Source organism: Ictalurus punctatus, chromosome 4 (genome assembly GCF_001660625.3).
Source record: "Ictalurus punctatus breed USDA103 chromosome 4, Coco_2.0, whole genome shotgun sequence".
Classification (NCBI taxonomy): Eukaryota; Metazoa; Chordata; class Actinopteri; order Siluriformes; family Ictaluridae; genus Ictalurus; species Ictalurus punctatus.
The window spans coordinates 13374428-13390298 of NC_071284.1; the positions used below are offsets into that span (position 1 = coordinate 13374428).

Sequence of the window (15871 nt, forward strand, 5' to 3'; positions counted from 1 at the left end):
AACTTATAATGACTTCTCCACTTTCAAAATTATTCAACCCCTTCATGGCAAGCATCTTTAATACTTAGTAGAGCACACTTTTGCTGTTATTACCTGCTGCAATGAGACGCATATCCAGACAACTGCTTCTGGCAACGGTCCTGAGGAATCTTAGCACATTCCTAATGAGCAGTGGCCTCCAGTTCAGTTTGTCTGCTGCAACCGCCTTCTTCAAATCCCACCAGAGATTTTCTATGGGGTTCACGTCAGGTGACTGTGATGGCCCTTCTTCTGCAACCAAGCCTTGGTGGAATTTGAGGTATGCTTGGGATCATTGTCCTGTTAGAAGGTCCAATGACGCCCAAGCTTCAGCTTCCTCACAGACGGCATGATGTTTTCTCCTTGGATTTCCTGATACTTAAATGAATCCATCTTGCCTTCCACACGTTGCAGGTTTCCTTTGCCAGAGGATGCAAAGCAGCCCCAGAGCATCACCGAACCACCACCATGCTTGACTGTGGACAGAGTGTTCTTTCCTCATTCTTCTTCCTCCAGACATACAGCTGATCCATCGTGCTGAAAAGTTCCAGTTTTGTTTCATCGCTCTGCAGAACAAAATCCAAAAACTTCTGTTGCTTATTTATATAATATTGAACCGACCTTTCTTGTTTTTTTGGGTCAGTAGTGATGTAAGTCTTGGAGTTCTGGCATGGAAATCTTCTGAGTTTAGTATACACGCCTTACTGAAACCCCAGTGACTGTTGACACAAACTCTCGCTGCAGGTCTTCTGCGGTCACTCGAGGGTTTTTCACAACCTGCCTTCTCAGAAATCTGCTTGCAGTCATTGATAGTTTCCTTTTTCTGCCCCGTCCAGGTATTTCATACATTTTCTACCCCTAGCCAGTTCAGGTATTTCATGTGTTCCAGCTCAAGCACACCTGGTGCAACTAATGAAGCCCTTGATTAGTTGCATCAGGTGTGTTTGAGACAACACCTGTTTAGCATATTTGTGATGTTGTGAGGGATTCTATTCATGGGGTTGAATAATTTGGAAACTGAAGGTCGTTATAACCTGCATTTTAAGTTGAATTTGGGGAAACCGCTTGAGGCATTCGTTGTGTTGAACTATTTCAATTATTTTTGTTTCCTTTGTTCACTGCAAACAGCTGAAAGTCTGTAAATTTTGACAATAAACCGGATTTGCAGTGGGGGTTGAATAATTTTGATTGCAACTGTACACACATTTTCAGATATTAAAAAGTATTGGGTAATAATAAATATGGACAGTAACCAGTTATGCTCCACAGCCCAAATCATGGGAAAATAATAGTGCTTTTCAATGAAAGAGTATTGCATTTATGATGGTCAGATGACTGCATAAAAGCACTACAGCAGAAATCTAATGCATGGAAAGATTCCAGTGCGCAATATCACACCCTCCTTCATACTCAATAGGTTCATCTATTCTGAATTTATCAACATGCAAATACAATAGTGATCTATATGATAATGCTGTGTCTATATATTGAGGATGTACAAGGCACAACAGAATTAGTAGATACTATTTGTTATACACTCATTAAAGTTACACTGTATATACTTACATATTACTAAATATATTAGCTTCATATTACTAAATATATTACTATACTAGCTTTTTCATATTACTATACTAGCTTCAGTTCTCTTTCTTGCAATATCTGTGTTATTGCACAGGCAATGATCTAGGGACACATAACAGAAGACTAACATGCCTTCCACCCTTTAGTCTGATTAACAGAGCAGTACAAAAGTAAATATAATTCTCAAGTGATCCTGATGTTCGTATGTAATTCAATTTATGTCTTTCTAACTTATCTGTGCATTTATCTGATTCGGGACAATCATTAATATTCATTTTATTAGCTAAACAAAGAGGATTAATTCGATCTTAAACCTTCAGCATATGAGTTTTCAACCTAGAAAATAGTGATGAAACGTTTGTAATACTTGGTCTTATAGCGCCATCTAATGGACGCTCTTTTCCAAACTACATATAATAATACTCAATGCAATGAATGAGTGAAACTAGCACTAGACTAGTTATAGGAAGAAAAAGAGTCCAAATTAAGCTGCTTGGAGTAAGCATTACAGAGCCATGGTTGTCAAAGTGGAGCCCGAGGACCCCGATGTGTCTGTGATAAAAAGAAAAGGTTATACACAATTTTATATAAAATCTGGAAGTACTGTTAATATGATACAGTGTTTCAGATCTACATGTGAATAAAAACCTCCAATGGCTTGAATAATTTAATATGCTATAAAATTAAATCTGTACTGTGATCATAAGGAGTTCCTTGGAAATTATTTTACTCTGGAAGGGAAATCTGGCTACAAAAAAGATTGAGAACCCCTGCTCTAAATACTATTTACAATACATTTCAAACTACACAGTTTCCAGGGTTGGCTCAAATAAGAGTTAAACAGTGAATACTTGCCATAATAATAGTTACACACAAATATAACAAAAATATACATATGATGTACCTTTATTTTTATTTTTTAGCTTTGTGATGTCAGTTCATTACAGACCATGGCATGGATGTTCCCTTCAGTTAAGCACACAGGACTTTGATTTGTTATAAGCTGAAAGGGTACTTATGAAATGAAAAACAAACAAACAAACAAACAAACAAACAAAAATCGAACAAGACAAGCATGTTTCCACTGTTTTGACTGAATCCAGTTTTTGGGTTCAAAGCAATGTTGACCCACAAGATTGTGTGAAAAACTGAGTAATGAGACTTATTTATTTATTTATTTATTTATTTATAAACTCATTAGCCTATATTAGACTTACATGCATTCGTTCTATATTTCCTATAATAAAATGAATAATAATTATTGTAAATGCTGAGTAATATTGTGTTGCATATAACAGTTGCCAATGCAGTTTTCAGCTCTTTTTCATACCCTGTAGAACCTTTTAGCAATGAAGTTAGCTCTATCATTTAAAAGACACAATATCTAGAGGGCTATTGCAGCAACTGGCAAGAAAGTAGTGCGTCTTGTTTGCAAGTGGTTTCCAAAATCAAATGAGTATGATAAGGCTGAAAGTGCATGTCACTACTAGAATGGTTTTAAGTTTTAATATAATTACAAACTACCTGAAATCCCTGCTGAATAATCCAGCTCAGTCTGGCAGTTACCAGCTAGTAGACTAGTAATAGCCCAGATGAGAAACAAAACAAACAAACAAACAAAAAAACTATAGACACCATCACAGAAATTCTAATCATTTCCACTACAAATACACTACAATCACAAACCATCAGCTACCCATTAAAATCATTAGCATTATTAGTCCTTAATGATATCCACTAGACATAACATGCCACCAATAGAAGGACAGAAGGCAACAAATTACCAGCAGACACCCACAGGTACCATTACAGTTTCCATTAAAAACAATACAATTCCTATTATAACCATTACAAATTTTATTGTTTTTTCCCCACCATGGAGTTGGGAAGTTATTACTGACAGAATTGATTAATAATCGTTTGTGAGGTTTCTAACTTTACTTTTTCGCTTTACTATTATATTATTTTCTTAATATTATATTATCTACAATGTAGTATTAGTAGTGGCCATTTCATACTCCAGACTCCTTCATTTCAGCATTCATAGCAGCTTGAACGTTGGCAGCAACTAGCTGTTTCTTCAACAGGGATTATGGTGTTTTTCATTTGGTGTTTCTCTTATTACGTTCTTCGCATCCTCTATTTAATTGGGTGTTTCTCGTATTACTGCACTCCGTTAAATGATCCACTCTCGTTAGTTCGGCTGCACAGATCTGGCCTATCTGAATACTGATGGTTCGTTTGAAAAACTGGGCGCTAATTTTGAATCGGAGGAACGTTATTAGAAACGCGGCTCGCTCACGTGCCGAGGGCCTACCGCGCATGCGCCAGAGAAACAAGATGGCGGAGAGTGCGGAATTGAAGGTAAAGCGTAGCCAAAAATTTTCTATTGATATCATCTCTAATTGAGGTATTCTTGACTGCTTAGTAGTGTTTGGGTGTATTTTGTTTATATGAGGCGGTTTGCCAAATGTGTCTTAAGCGGTCTAGCTACATCGGCGGCTTTGATGCAGGATGGAGGAACGTTGTTATTGTTGTGATGTTCAGACTTGGTTTTGTCAACTGGGCTGGCTGAAAGCTAACGGAGCTAGTTAGTCCTGTCTGAGCTAGCTAGCTAACAGCTTCCTCGTCAGCTTGCATTAGCGAAACTGGTTGATGGTTAGTTACTTGAATGCTGAAACTCAGCTGAAACATTGCTATAGACTTGGCATGTGTTGTAGATTTATCAGAAATAATTTTATTGTATATATTGGTCCGCGACGCTGCAGTATCGTTATTGAAACAGTGTGTGGTAATAAGCAGCAGGCTGTAGCTAGCTTAGCTGGTTTAGCTTGGTTACTCGCGCCGCCTGTGTGCGTAGGCTCTGTGGGTCTACGAGCCGGCTAGCCACTTGTGCATTATTAGCTATGTCTGTAGCTCGAAAGGATGGATTAAAGCTAACCACTGGGCTAAAATGTTAAAATATTACAAATTTAGAGAAAACACAAACGATTAATGTTTTTCCCCCCTTCATGAGTGAACTAGAAAACGGGAATGACACTGGACGCGTATTAATGTGGTTCCTGCTGTGATGGATCTAATGCTAATGAAGTGGGCAGCTAGCATTAGCTCTCTGGGCTAGCAGCTGTATGTGAAAGTGTTGTGAAAACAAATACTCGCATATATAATGTTTAAACATGTATCTACCTCAAAACAAATCTGTGTTTTTGAACGATATGATTAAATGTGTTGTGGAAATACGCGTTATTTGCGCCTGTGGTTTGCGGCTAGATTTGAGCTCAGATCTTGCTTGGATTATTTTGGTTAAGAAATACTTGAGGGGTTTGGTCTGAACAATTTTTTTATATCAATATTTTGAAGGATATTGTGCCATGCTTGAAGCGTTTAATTAGCTATAATAACTTTTTTTAAAAACTGAGAACAATTAAACCTTCAGTTGGACATGTTGAGCTGCTTATGGTGTGATAGTAAAGGTGATGTGAAGTGCTTGAAAGCATCACATTGAAAGATTATTATTCTAATGCATTATTATTTACATCGTGAGTTTTACAATGAACTTTAATTGTCGTTCGATGAATACCAGTGCAACATACCTTTGAAGTACGTTTCATTGGACGTAATTGAGAAGTTATTGCTTTATTATCTTGACTCACCCACATGTTGCACACACTAAATGTCATTAATGCACATTATCAGACTCGTAAGTGTTTTATTTCTCTTTTTGGACTTTTAATTAGATCTGAAAATTATATCTAATTAGAAAATTCCATCTGCCTGAGATTTCTCAGATCAGTTTTAAAGTGCTGGGGAGGAGGGGATTGGTCTGACTGGATGAGAGTATAGACATTGGTTTAAAGGTGACTTCATATTAAATTCTTTTGTGTTTTCTAGAGATATTATATTCATATTCAGGACTGATCTAAAGGTTTCAATTTCACATGGAAGATTGAGAAACTATTTTGATCTCAGTGGTACTGACCTGTTACAAAATATTTACCCTTTTGTCCTGTTAGTTTCAGTTGTTTATAGTAAAGTTTTTCTTTTTTTATTTAAATAAATATAAAACAAACCCAGATTGCCTTTAGCCATAGACACACATCTGTTGGTGACATAATGTACATTTCTTCAGTAAGGGAATGAGAGACCTCAGGATTGTGACTTTATGAGCGGGAACACAGGAAGTATGGAGCAGTACGATTAAAAGTTCAAATTACAGTGTAGTTTAAAGTGAACAGTACACGATGTCCAGCATGATGGCTTATTTTATTGTTCTTAAATAGAAGACTCAAGTGTTTTTACAGGACTCTGTATTCTGTAGCAGAATATTGCTGTAAAAACACCGCTCCAAACAAAACATATCCAGTTACACAATCAATAAGTGACTTGTTGTGTATTTTCCAACTGAGCTGCTTTTCATGTTTATTTTGTGTTTATATGCCGAGTAGCCATAACATTAAAACCCACTGAGAGATGAAGTGAATAACATTGATGATGTTACACTAGCATCTGTCAAGGGGTGGGGTATATTAAACAGCAAGTGAACAGTCAGTTCTTAAAGTTGATGTGTTGGACAGAGAAAAAACGGGGAGTGATTTTGACAAGGGCCAGATCGTGATGGCAAGACAACTGGGACAGAGCATCTCCAAAACAGCAGGTCTTGTATGCAGTGGTGAGTACCTACCAAAAGTGCTCCAAGGACGGACAATCGGTGAAGCGACGCCCAAGGGTCTTTGATGCGTGTGGGGAGTAAAGGCTAGCCCGTCTGGTCCGATCCACAGAAGAGCTACAAATCGCTGAAAATGTTCATGCTGGCTATGATAGAAAGGTGTCAGGACACACCGTGCGTCACAGCTTGCTGCGTATGCGGCAGCGTAGCCACAGACCGGTGCCACAGAGCACCCATGCTGACCCCTGTCCATCGCCGAAAGCACCTACAATGGGCATGTGTGCATCAGAACTGGACCATAGAGCAATGGAAGAAGGTGGCCTGGTCTGACGAATAACGTTTACTTTTACATTATGTGGATGGCCGGGTGCGTGTGCGTTGCTTACTTTGGGGAGAGATGGCATTATGATGCACTATGGGAATCAGACAAGTCAGCAGAAGCAGTGTGATGCTCTGGGCAGTGCTCTGCTGGGAAACCTCGGGTCCCGGAATTCACATGGATGTTACTATCGCCACTTTTCCACTACATGGTACGGCTTGACTCGACTTGGCTCGCTTTTCTGAGCTTGCTTTTCCACTGCAGTTTAGTGCATTCGCCTTCACTTAGGAATATTGTTGTATTATCAAAGCCCTGTACAAATACATGCTCAGGCTGTATTCCAAATGCCTTTCCTGTTCACTGAACACGGACCCTATTAAGGATGTAAAATAACAGCATTCTAGACCCTGTGTAGTGCTCGATATGATTAAGTTAGCTTCAGTCATGACAGGAGTGACTTCGATAAACACCTGTTTGGAAATCAGTAACGCGCGAGATGTAAAAATCTAAGACAGAAACCTTTGTTGTAATTTTATCTGTAATGAGAGAAATGATGCATAGTTTTCAATTAATAGAATATTACCATACACAAAGTATGTATTAAATGACGCATTTATTCAGGCACAATACAGAACCACTCTGTAATGAGAATTCCCTTCTCCCTCAGCGCGTGGCTCACATTTAGTATCGACTCGGCTCGCTTGGAACCTTGACCGAGGTGGTACTAAAAAAAATACCAGGTACTATCCTCAGTGGGAAGTTCCCAAAAAGCAAGCAGAGTCGAGTCGAACCGTACCATGCAGTGGAAAAGTGCCATTAGGTACCACCTACCTAAACATTGTTGCAGACCAAGTACACCCCTTCATGGCAGCATTATCCCTAATGGCAGTGGCCTCTTTCAGCAGGATAATATGCCCTGCCACACTGCAGAAATTGTTCATGAATGGTTTGAGGAACTTGATAGTTCAACGGTGTTGAACTGTTCAGGTGTTGACTTGGTCTCCAAACTCCCCAGATTTCAATCCGATGGAGCATCTGTGGGATGTGTTGGACAGACAAATCCGAACCATAGAGGTGCCAGATACCACATCATACCTTCAAAGGTCTTGTGGAGTCCACGCCTTTACGGGTCAGAGCTGTTTTGGTGGCACAAGGGGGGCCTTCACAATGCTAGGCAGGTGATTTTAATGTCATGGCTGATTGGTATACAGGTGCATCTCAAAAAATGTGAATATCATGGAAAAGTTCATTTTATTCTAATATTTTGAGGTACTGGAATTTTGTTTTCCATGAGCTTTAAGCTGTTATAATCAAGACTTAAACAAACAAACAAAAAAAATCACTTTGTGTAATGAATCTAGAATATATGAAAGTACAACTTTTTGGATTCAATTACGGGAAAAAAATGAACTTTTCCGTGATATAATTATTTTTTTTGAGATGCACCTGTAGATCTCAGCATGTTCTAATAATGAGCAAAGAGTAGGGCTGCACGATCATGGCCAAAATGATAATCCTCATTATTTTGATCAATATTGAGATCTCGATTATTTATCACGATTATTAATTGATTTTAGTGATGACATATTTTTATTGTACTTTCACATTTATTAAGTTTTCTCATGCTACAATATAACACACAAGTAGGCATGAGAAAACTTGAGCTGGTCAATTATGACAGAATTTAGGAACATAGTGTGAGCCATGACACACACATTTACCTTCTGATAAACAAAATTTAATATTTTCAGCTAATTTTACATACTGTATGCAAAAAAACAACCGTTTACCTGTTCCACCTTGTAAACCAATGCAATAAACATCAATGTTCAGTGTTTGAAGTGTGCTCCTCTTAAATATATTAAAGCTACACTATTAGACATTTTCCGCTGCCGTAGTTCTGGGCTGGAGTCAGTTCTCGAACCACTCTGTGTATATTGTGTATATATCTGATTAATCTCATATAGGATGTGATTGGGCGAGTTCATTTACCCATCAGGTGGGAAGTGCTTTAGTTTAATGGTGTTCATTAGGGATTTTTACAGCCGAAACCGATCCAGATACCAATCTTTTTTTGTTTAAGCTTTAATCACGAGGTCTGTCATAAACAGTAAAATGTAAGATCTCTGCTCATGGTCACTGTGAATTGAGTTAAAATAATAGCAGATACTGTTGGTTAATTGATAAATAAACAAGCATAAAATATTTATTTTTAAATATCTTAAACAATAAATAGTCCTAATTAAAAGTAGACTAACACCAAAATAATCCATATTAGAAAAAAGGTTAATAGCTTTCTAAGGAAATGGCTTACTAAGCTTAATGTCAAATTGATATTAAAAGAAACCCATAGTAATGAAACATTTTCATTTTTCATTTTATTTATATTTAATGAATTTATTATAATAGAAATTTTTTATATTAAATGATTTATTTATAACTAACCACATTTTATGTCTTTACATTTTAGTAGTTTTATTTTTGTTTATCAGTTTTAGATCGGTTCCCCATTACTGTGTTGCCATGTCTGCTGATAATAGTGTGTTTTGGAGGGATTAAATCAAAGCATGGAAACTGGAGTTGACTTTTCTAGTGATATCTGGCAACCGTGAGTTTAAATGAAGTGAATTAGAGTTGGTGAAGGAGAGCGGCAGTGTGCTGTATGTTAACAGACTGAACAGTTGCTACTCTTGTTTGATTGGCGAGGAATTATTTATTAAATAAGTTTGAATTAAGCCCACCTTGTAGCGTTAGCATTATTATTAATTTACTCCGCTTGAAGTCACTGTGTCTACACGAGCAGGTGCAAGTTTGGGTATTTTGCAGGATCAATAAATGATGGCAGTTTGTGAGATTGGGAAGTTAAGAGAAGCAGATGATGTACAGAGTTACTTGTCATCATAATGGTTTCTTTGCAGTATTTCCACACTTGTTTGGTTGACTGAGGTGAAAAGCAGTGTGAAAGTAACTGTTGCGCGGTGTAGGTGCATTTTGGAGCTGTAGTTTTTATCCCGATTGTATTATACAACTCCGAACAGGTCACTCGCACCGGTGCGAATAAACATTTATTCACAGTCGCACAAAATACTTTTCAGTCACAAATGCCAGTGAAATGGTTGCACTGTAGAGCCCTGAGTTTATCTGCAAAGTTTTTTCCTGTTCGGCGTGATGAGGTTTAATGTCCGACAACCTCTGTAGTGCCCTTTAACAACATGTTAGTGTCATGATTTCCCCTCGTGCAAAGCGCTGGAGCTCGAAGCGAAGCTGGCAGATCGAGCACTAAAATGCTAACACTGTTTTCAGGTTTTGGCACTACAAAATGACGTCATCTCTGCGCGGCTCTATGCTGATTGGCTGTAAGTGTAGGAAGCGCTTGATTTGATCTGCAGCGGAGTTTTCTGTTAGCGGAGGATGAACTTTAAATGTTAATATCCCAGTCAATCATGTTCATTTAATCATGGGCAGTCAAAATCGTAATCGCGATCGATATTCGATTAATTGTGCAGCCCTAGCACAGAGTGTGCAGACTAAAGTCATTAGTGTTTCCCTCCAATTCAAATACATTTAACAATGTTTTTCTCTCTGTAACACTTTGTTACATAAATTTGATCACTGACTAATGACTAACGAAGGAACTTCAGAGGTGAGAGTAAACAATCAGATACTGCAATAAAAAATTGTGTATTTGATCATATTTCTGTTGTTTTTTTTGCAGTGTTTTGGTTGTATCACCTCACGGTCTTTATGGATAATATTTTAATGTTGTTTTCTTACATATAAGTAGGGCTGCAACTACTGATTTATTTTCTTAATTGATTTATTATAACTATTATTAAAACCATTTATTTAAACTATTATTTTATCGATTAATCGTATTGGGGGGGCATAAACTTTTTTAGTACGCTTTAAAAAAAAATTTTTTTTAAATGTTTATAAAATCCACAAATTGAGTGTTACAAACATAAACCTGCCCAAAAAACGTAGTTCGAAGTCCAGATTTACTCCTGTAATTTCTCTGTCAGAGTGTACACTATCGGCGTGATCCCGCCCAGAGACAGCTATGAAGAAAGAAGGCGAGGCTTCAGAGAATTCAGGCGCCATGTCGTGGATACGCTGTGTGTTTCGGTGCGAAAGCAAAAACCCTTTGTTCAGCCTTACGAAAACGGACGAAATTAGGAATCGGTGATTACTGTATTCATAACGCTGTTTCTGAGCAGTAAAACCCAAACGTTTGCTTCTACGGAGGACCGCTTCCTGAACCTGGTCGAGTACAAGGCAGGCTACACACAAAGCTACTCCTGAAAAGCGGGATGATTCCCAATTTGCTCGGACAATCTCACACTTCTGAATCGGAACCTGTAAGTGTGTTTAATTATTTTATAAGGTATCCGCTATTGACTGTTCAAATGCGGAGTTTGTGTTGTGGCCCAGTTGTAGACCTCCGCTAATGTGCTAGCTAAAGCTTGCCAAGGTGCCTCAGTTTTGTTTAGTGTGTGTTTTGTATGTTGGTCGTCTGACAGAGATGTTGGTTGTAGCTGCTGTTCTTGATGTTCAATATGTACTTGTCTAATGTTAGCTAGATCGAACATGCACTGATCAACTTTATTTCATATTAAAGAACTCAAAACATTCTCCATGTACCTTAACAGGAAGTGAGGGCGCTCGCAAGTCACCGGCACATTCTCCCGGGGCTTCCTGGGTGTCGGTTAATTGGAGTGTTGGAGTGTTCACACGCCTGTGCAAATCAGTCCAGATTAATCTTTTGACTGGCTCATCTCCTGTTTTATTGGGGAGAAAAAGACCTCTCCTGGCATATTTTTGTGTAACGTTTGTAGCATACCTTAATATAAAGTCTGGCAATGTAATATCGTCATAAAAAAATTATCACCAAATAAACTAATGGTCATATTATAATAGTCACTGAATATCACGGCAGTGTATTATTGTGTAGAGACGATTAAATTGTTATATTGCACAAGCACAGTACTGACAAAATACTTTATTGACAAACTTATTCTTTTAAGAATTACTACTGGTATACCAGATCAGCCATCATACAGCTCACTACTAGAAGACAGTTTGATGTTGCTTTTGGTGATGATTATAAATTCTCATCACATAGTGACTGAATGCAATATAGTACAATCGAAAATGGAGTAAATTGTAACCCTAACACCCCTTTATTATACAGCTTCGTTCAGGATGCTGTTTTAACCTCATCCACGTGAATAATCTTCATGAAACGTCATATTCCAAAGTATTGTCTATGAATCAGCTGGATGGATTCCTTATTATTCACCATTACTGCAGAGCAACACACATGCTGATCAGATAAGATAAACTTTATTGATCCCGCACTGGGGAAATTCCCCCGATTAGGGCTGCAACCATTAACCGTCTGAGTAACCGATAATGTCCATTGAGAAAAATGATCAACGGTTTACCAATTAAGGTTCATTCACACATGCTGCGACTTGTAGTGACGAAGCGATCAGAAACCAGTCACTTTCAGCGAAAACTGGTGACATGAGCAACAGCGACAAAGTCTAGAAAAGTTTAACTTTAGGCAAATGTGGAGCGACGTGGTGCAGCGACAACCAATGGGAGTGAAGACAGGAGAGCGCGCATGACCTGTAGACTCCTGTGCTTGCTAGAAGAAGGAGCGAGGATCTGAGGCTGATCTGTGTGGCTCCAGCGCCTGGAAACGAGCAGTGCCATACCGGACACACCCAGGAATCATGGAGGCCACAGCTGAGATGGCCCTAAGCTAATTGACGCTTACACTTTTGCTGCAGATAGATGGCACACACTGCACCTCCTTCATCTCATAGGCTAAGATGTGTGTGTATATATACACTGTAGGCTTGCTGCCGTAGTCGGTGTTCCCGGTGATGCACAGTGTTCGGCCGCACACCGATTACATCACCACTGTCATTTTTTATTGTAATAAAAATCTTTTAGTTCAGGTAGATAACGGATGCTACAATTAAAAACAAATACGTCTGCTCAATTCAGCATGACCCGAATGAGTCAGAGTCGCAGCACGGATCAGCACGAGTCCGGTTTCATTTATCATGTGACGAGAGTGAGGCGAGCTGACTGTTTTGTTGTTGTTGTTGTGTTTTTCGTTAAGAATAATAATGATCCCACCATTCAAGCAATTGCCGCCCCTGAATTTCCGCAAGAGTGACATGCGCATGGGCATTCATGAGCAAAGCGAAGGGAAAAGAGGAAAAAGTGCCAATGACATCCCGGTGATACCGGTATTACCCGTGATGTAACGTGTCGATTAACCCTGTCACATCCCTAATATACTGGTGCATTTTATATACAAACCTTCACCTACTGGCGACTTCATAGTACAGCGACTGTCAACATCACTGTTTGTGTGAACGTACCTTAAGAGAAATGTAAATGCTGATACTTCAGTCCCTGTCATTTGAAGAAATGCGAGTAGTACATTTGGTGAAACTGCAAAACATTTTAAAATGCAGCATTTGGACTTTTAACGTGGCATGTCATGCTTTAAAAACAACAAATCAAAAAGCGTTCCTTAGTCACGCATCTTAGTTTTTCCAAGTTGAAAGGCAAATTTCAGCAAATTAAAAAGCACAAAGTTCAAGGTATTTTTTCCTTGTTTTTTGTAGGACATCTTGAGCTGTGAGCAAGTTCCTGTGTATAATTTGTCGCAATCTCCATTCTGAGAAACCAAAGTCCTCTTATGCAAATATAAGCATTCATATGCTCCGCCCACAAGAAACACTTTGTACAACACATGGGGAAAGCCTTCCTGATTTATACTGGCTAGTACAGGGTTTTGTTGACTTCAATTTTGAAAGCATTTGCATATTTAATACCTGTAAAACCATTGACCAAATTATTCCGTCACTTTGAGAACATCTCGCATTAGAAAAGCAATAATCGATATTTGGGTTTTTTTTCTTTCCCCCCTTCTTCTTCCCCTTTGACTTCAGGTCAAGTATGCATGTTAGCGCCGGCTTGTTTTCTTGTAGAAAGGAAACTAACTTATGAACAATAACATCCCCTTAGAGGTGCTTGCTCCTGTGCAATTGTTTGTCATGCTGTTTCAGTATGTCAGAATGTTGTGACTCACAGTAACCACAAAAAAAAACCCCATGCCGAATAAAGAAGTTTTAAATCAGGAACTGAATGTGTAAAGTCTGTAAACAGGTCCTATATGTTCAAAATTTAGTGTGATCTGGGTTTCTGCATGAATGGATTTTAAATTATGATGTTCAAAATTCAGCATAATAAACATCAACTAATGCAGCATTTACTGTATCATATGAATCATTCATTGGAAATAAATGGAAGGGAAAGGTGAACTGCCTATATTTAGTAGTCTAACTAGTGTAACCCGTTATTGGCAGTGAACTAATCTGAACGATTTGTATAGCTGCTGTTCGGTCCATTTGACTGATGTCTTTATCCATCCATTTCAGTTAGCACACGTTGTTTTGGGGTTTTCTTGTTTAAATGGCCCGTGCCACTACGTATCAATGGGACTGTGGTCAGGACTCTTGATTTTGCTGAGCTGCGATGATGTCTTTTGAGTTTTAGGTCACAGGCGCCAGGTGGTAATCTGCTGTAGGGTTTTCGATAAAATCTGGAGTTCACTTGCCATTTAATGGTTGCAAGTCAACAAGGCAAAAATGCAGCATTACACCACTTGTGCCAACAATCTATGGTGTAGCCATAGCATTTACAACTTTTGATCTGTTTTTAAAGCAATTACAAATTAAGTGTTTAGGCCACACATGAATAAAGTTCACCTGGAGGAAAAGCTCATTCACTTGAAGGCAATGAACACAGGACATGAACCACATTTGTTTCAGGTAGTGATTACTTTCACTTTATGTAGGGGAGTCAGTAGTAAACAAGGAGGTGGGTCTGTGGTCTCTGGTTGGTAAAAGCGTGTCACGTCTTTCCTTCAACTGTAAGCCTGAGAAACTGTATCTAGTTAGAAGTTTTATTGGGGGTTTTTTCCCACCCACAAGCCAGCTCTCCCTTATTATATAATGACTACCAACCAGGGAGGGTGAAGGCTAATATGTGCTTCCTACGAGACACATGAAGCTAGCCCATGCACCTTTTAGAAACTGCTAATTCTGTGTCACATGGCTTTAAACATGCTTGCAGGAAAGAGCTGTTTGCCCACTTCTGCATGCATGAGCTCACAGACAGACATGATGGTTTAATGTTGCTGTGATTGACGAGAGAGAGTATGCCATCCCTCCCATCCAGTGCGCACAGCCAGTTTTGCTTTATAGACAGCTGCGGCATCATCTGGATGTGAACTCGTGATCTGTTGACGACAGACCGAAGGCTTTTTTTCGATTGCACCGCTCAGGAGCTTTGTGTGTTTCCATTTTATATGCACTTATTTTAGTTAGTTTGTGTGGTAATGATGGGTCTTTTTATTTTTTTTAAAACAGTGATTCTATACATTGTAATGAAATGCTCTTGAGTAGCAGTTGAGTGCACACAGACTCCAATCTTAATTTATTTTGATGCTTTCCATGAGTGTAGTGCCTCTAGAAATACATGCAGACATGTACACCATGCAGTTAGGGCTACATAAAAACCCAAAACAGTTGGGGTTATTTATTATCAGTTAAGGTACGGTCACGCATACAGTGCCTTGCAGTGGCAAAGCGACCAGAGACCATTCATTTTCAATGAGAGCTGGTGACTTCACACATGCAGTACAGCACAGACAAATTCTATTTCCTTCAGCTTGTAAGGGAGTTGGGGCCAGTGCGCAGGGTCAGCCATGATACAGCACCTCTGGAGCAGCAGTGGCAGCTTGTCGGTGCTGGGGCTTGAACCCCAACCTTCTGAGCACTAGAGATGTAACGGTACGAAAAGTTCATATCACGATTATCTTGACCAAAACTCTCACTAGCTGCGTTTACATGGACAACAATAATCCACTCTTAACCCGATTAAGACCATACTCTAATTAAGAAACTACCATGTAAACAGCAATTTTTACTTACCTTAATCTAATTAAGGTCGTACTCGAATTAAGCCCTAATCGAATTGACAGGTGGAGTACTCCTGTTTTAGTCGCATTATGGACGTGTATTACAGACATGTAAACACCTTAATCACATTATGAACGTCGTGTGAGTTTTCACCGCATTTTGCGACAGGACACGATCACACACGGCAGTTTTACGTTTTACGGCGAACAAGAGAGTTCGGCCGCGTCCCAAATCGCATACTTGCCTACTACAGGCCTGTAGTGGGGGAAAATACAT

General features: G+C 38.9%; 1 protein-coding gene across 3 annotated transcripts in view; it reads left to right on the forward strand.

Annotated features, from left to right (window-relative positions):
- The first annotated feature begins 3857 nt into the window (after nt 1-3857).
- The window catches only part of pias1b (protein inhibitor of activated STAT, 1b), a 39230-nt gene continuing 27216 nt past the window's right edge, over nt 3858-15871 (forward strand). For 2 of the 3 annotated variants that reach the window (XM_047152954.2, XM_047152955.2), the window contains exon 1: nt 3858-3966. In XM_047152954.2, coding sequence (XP_047008910.1) covers nt 3925-3966 — 42 coding nt within the window. In that variant the 5' untranslated portion in view covers nt 3858-3924. The remainder of the gene's footprint in view (nt 3967-15871) is intronic. The other variant, XM_047152957.2, reaches the window with a different exon arrangement.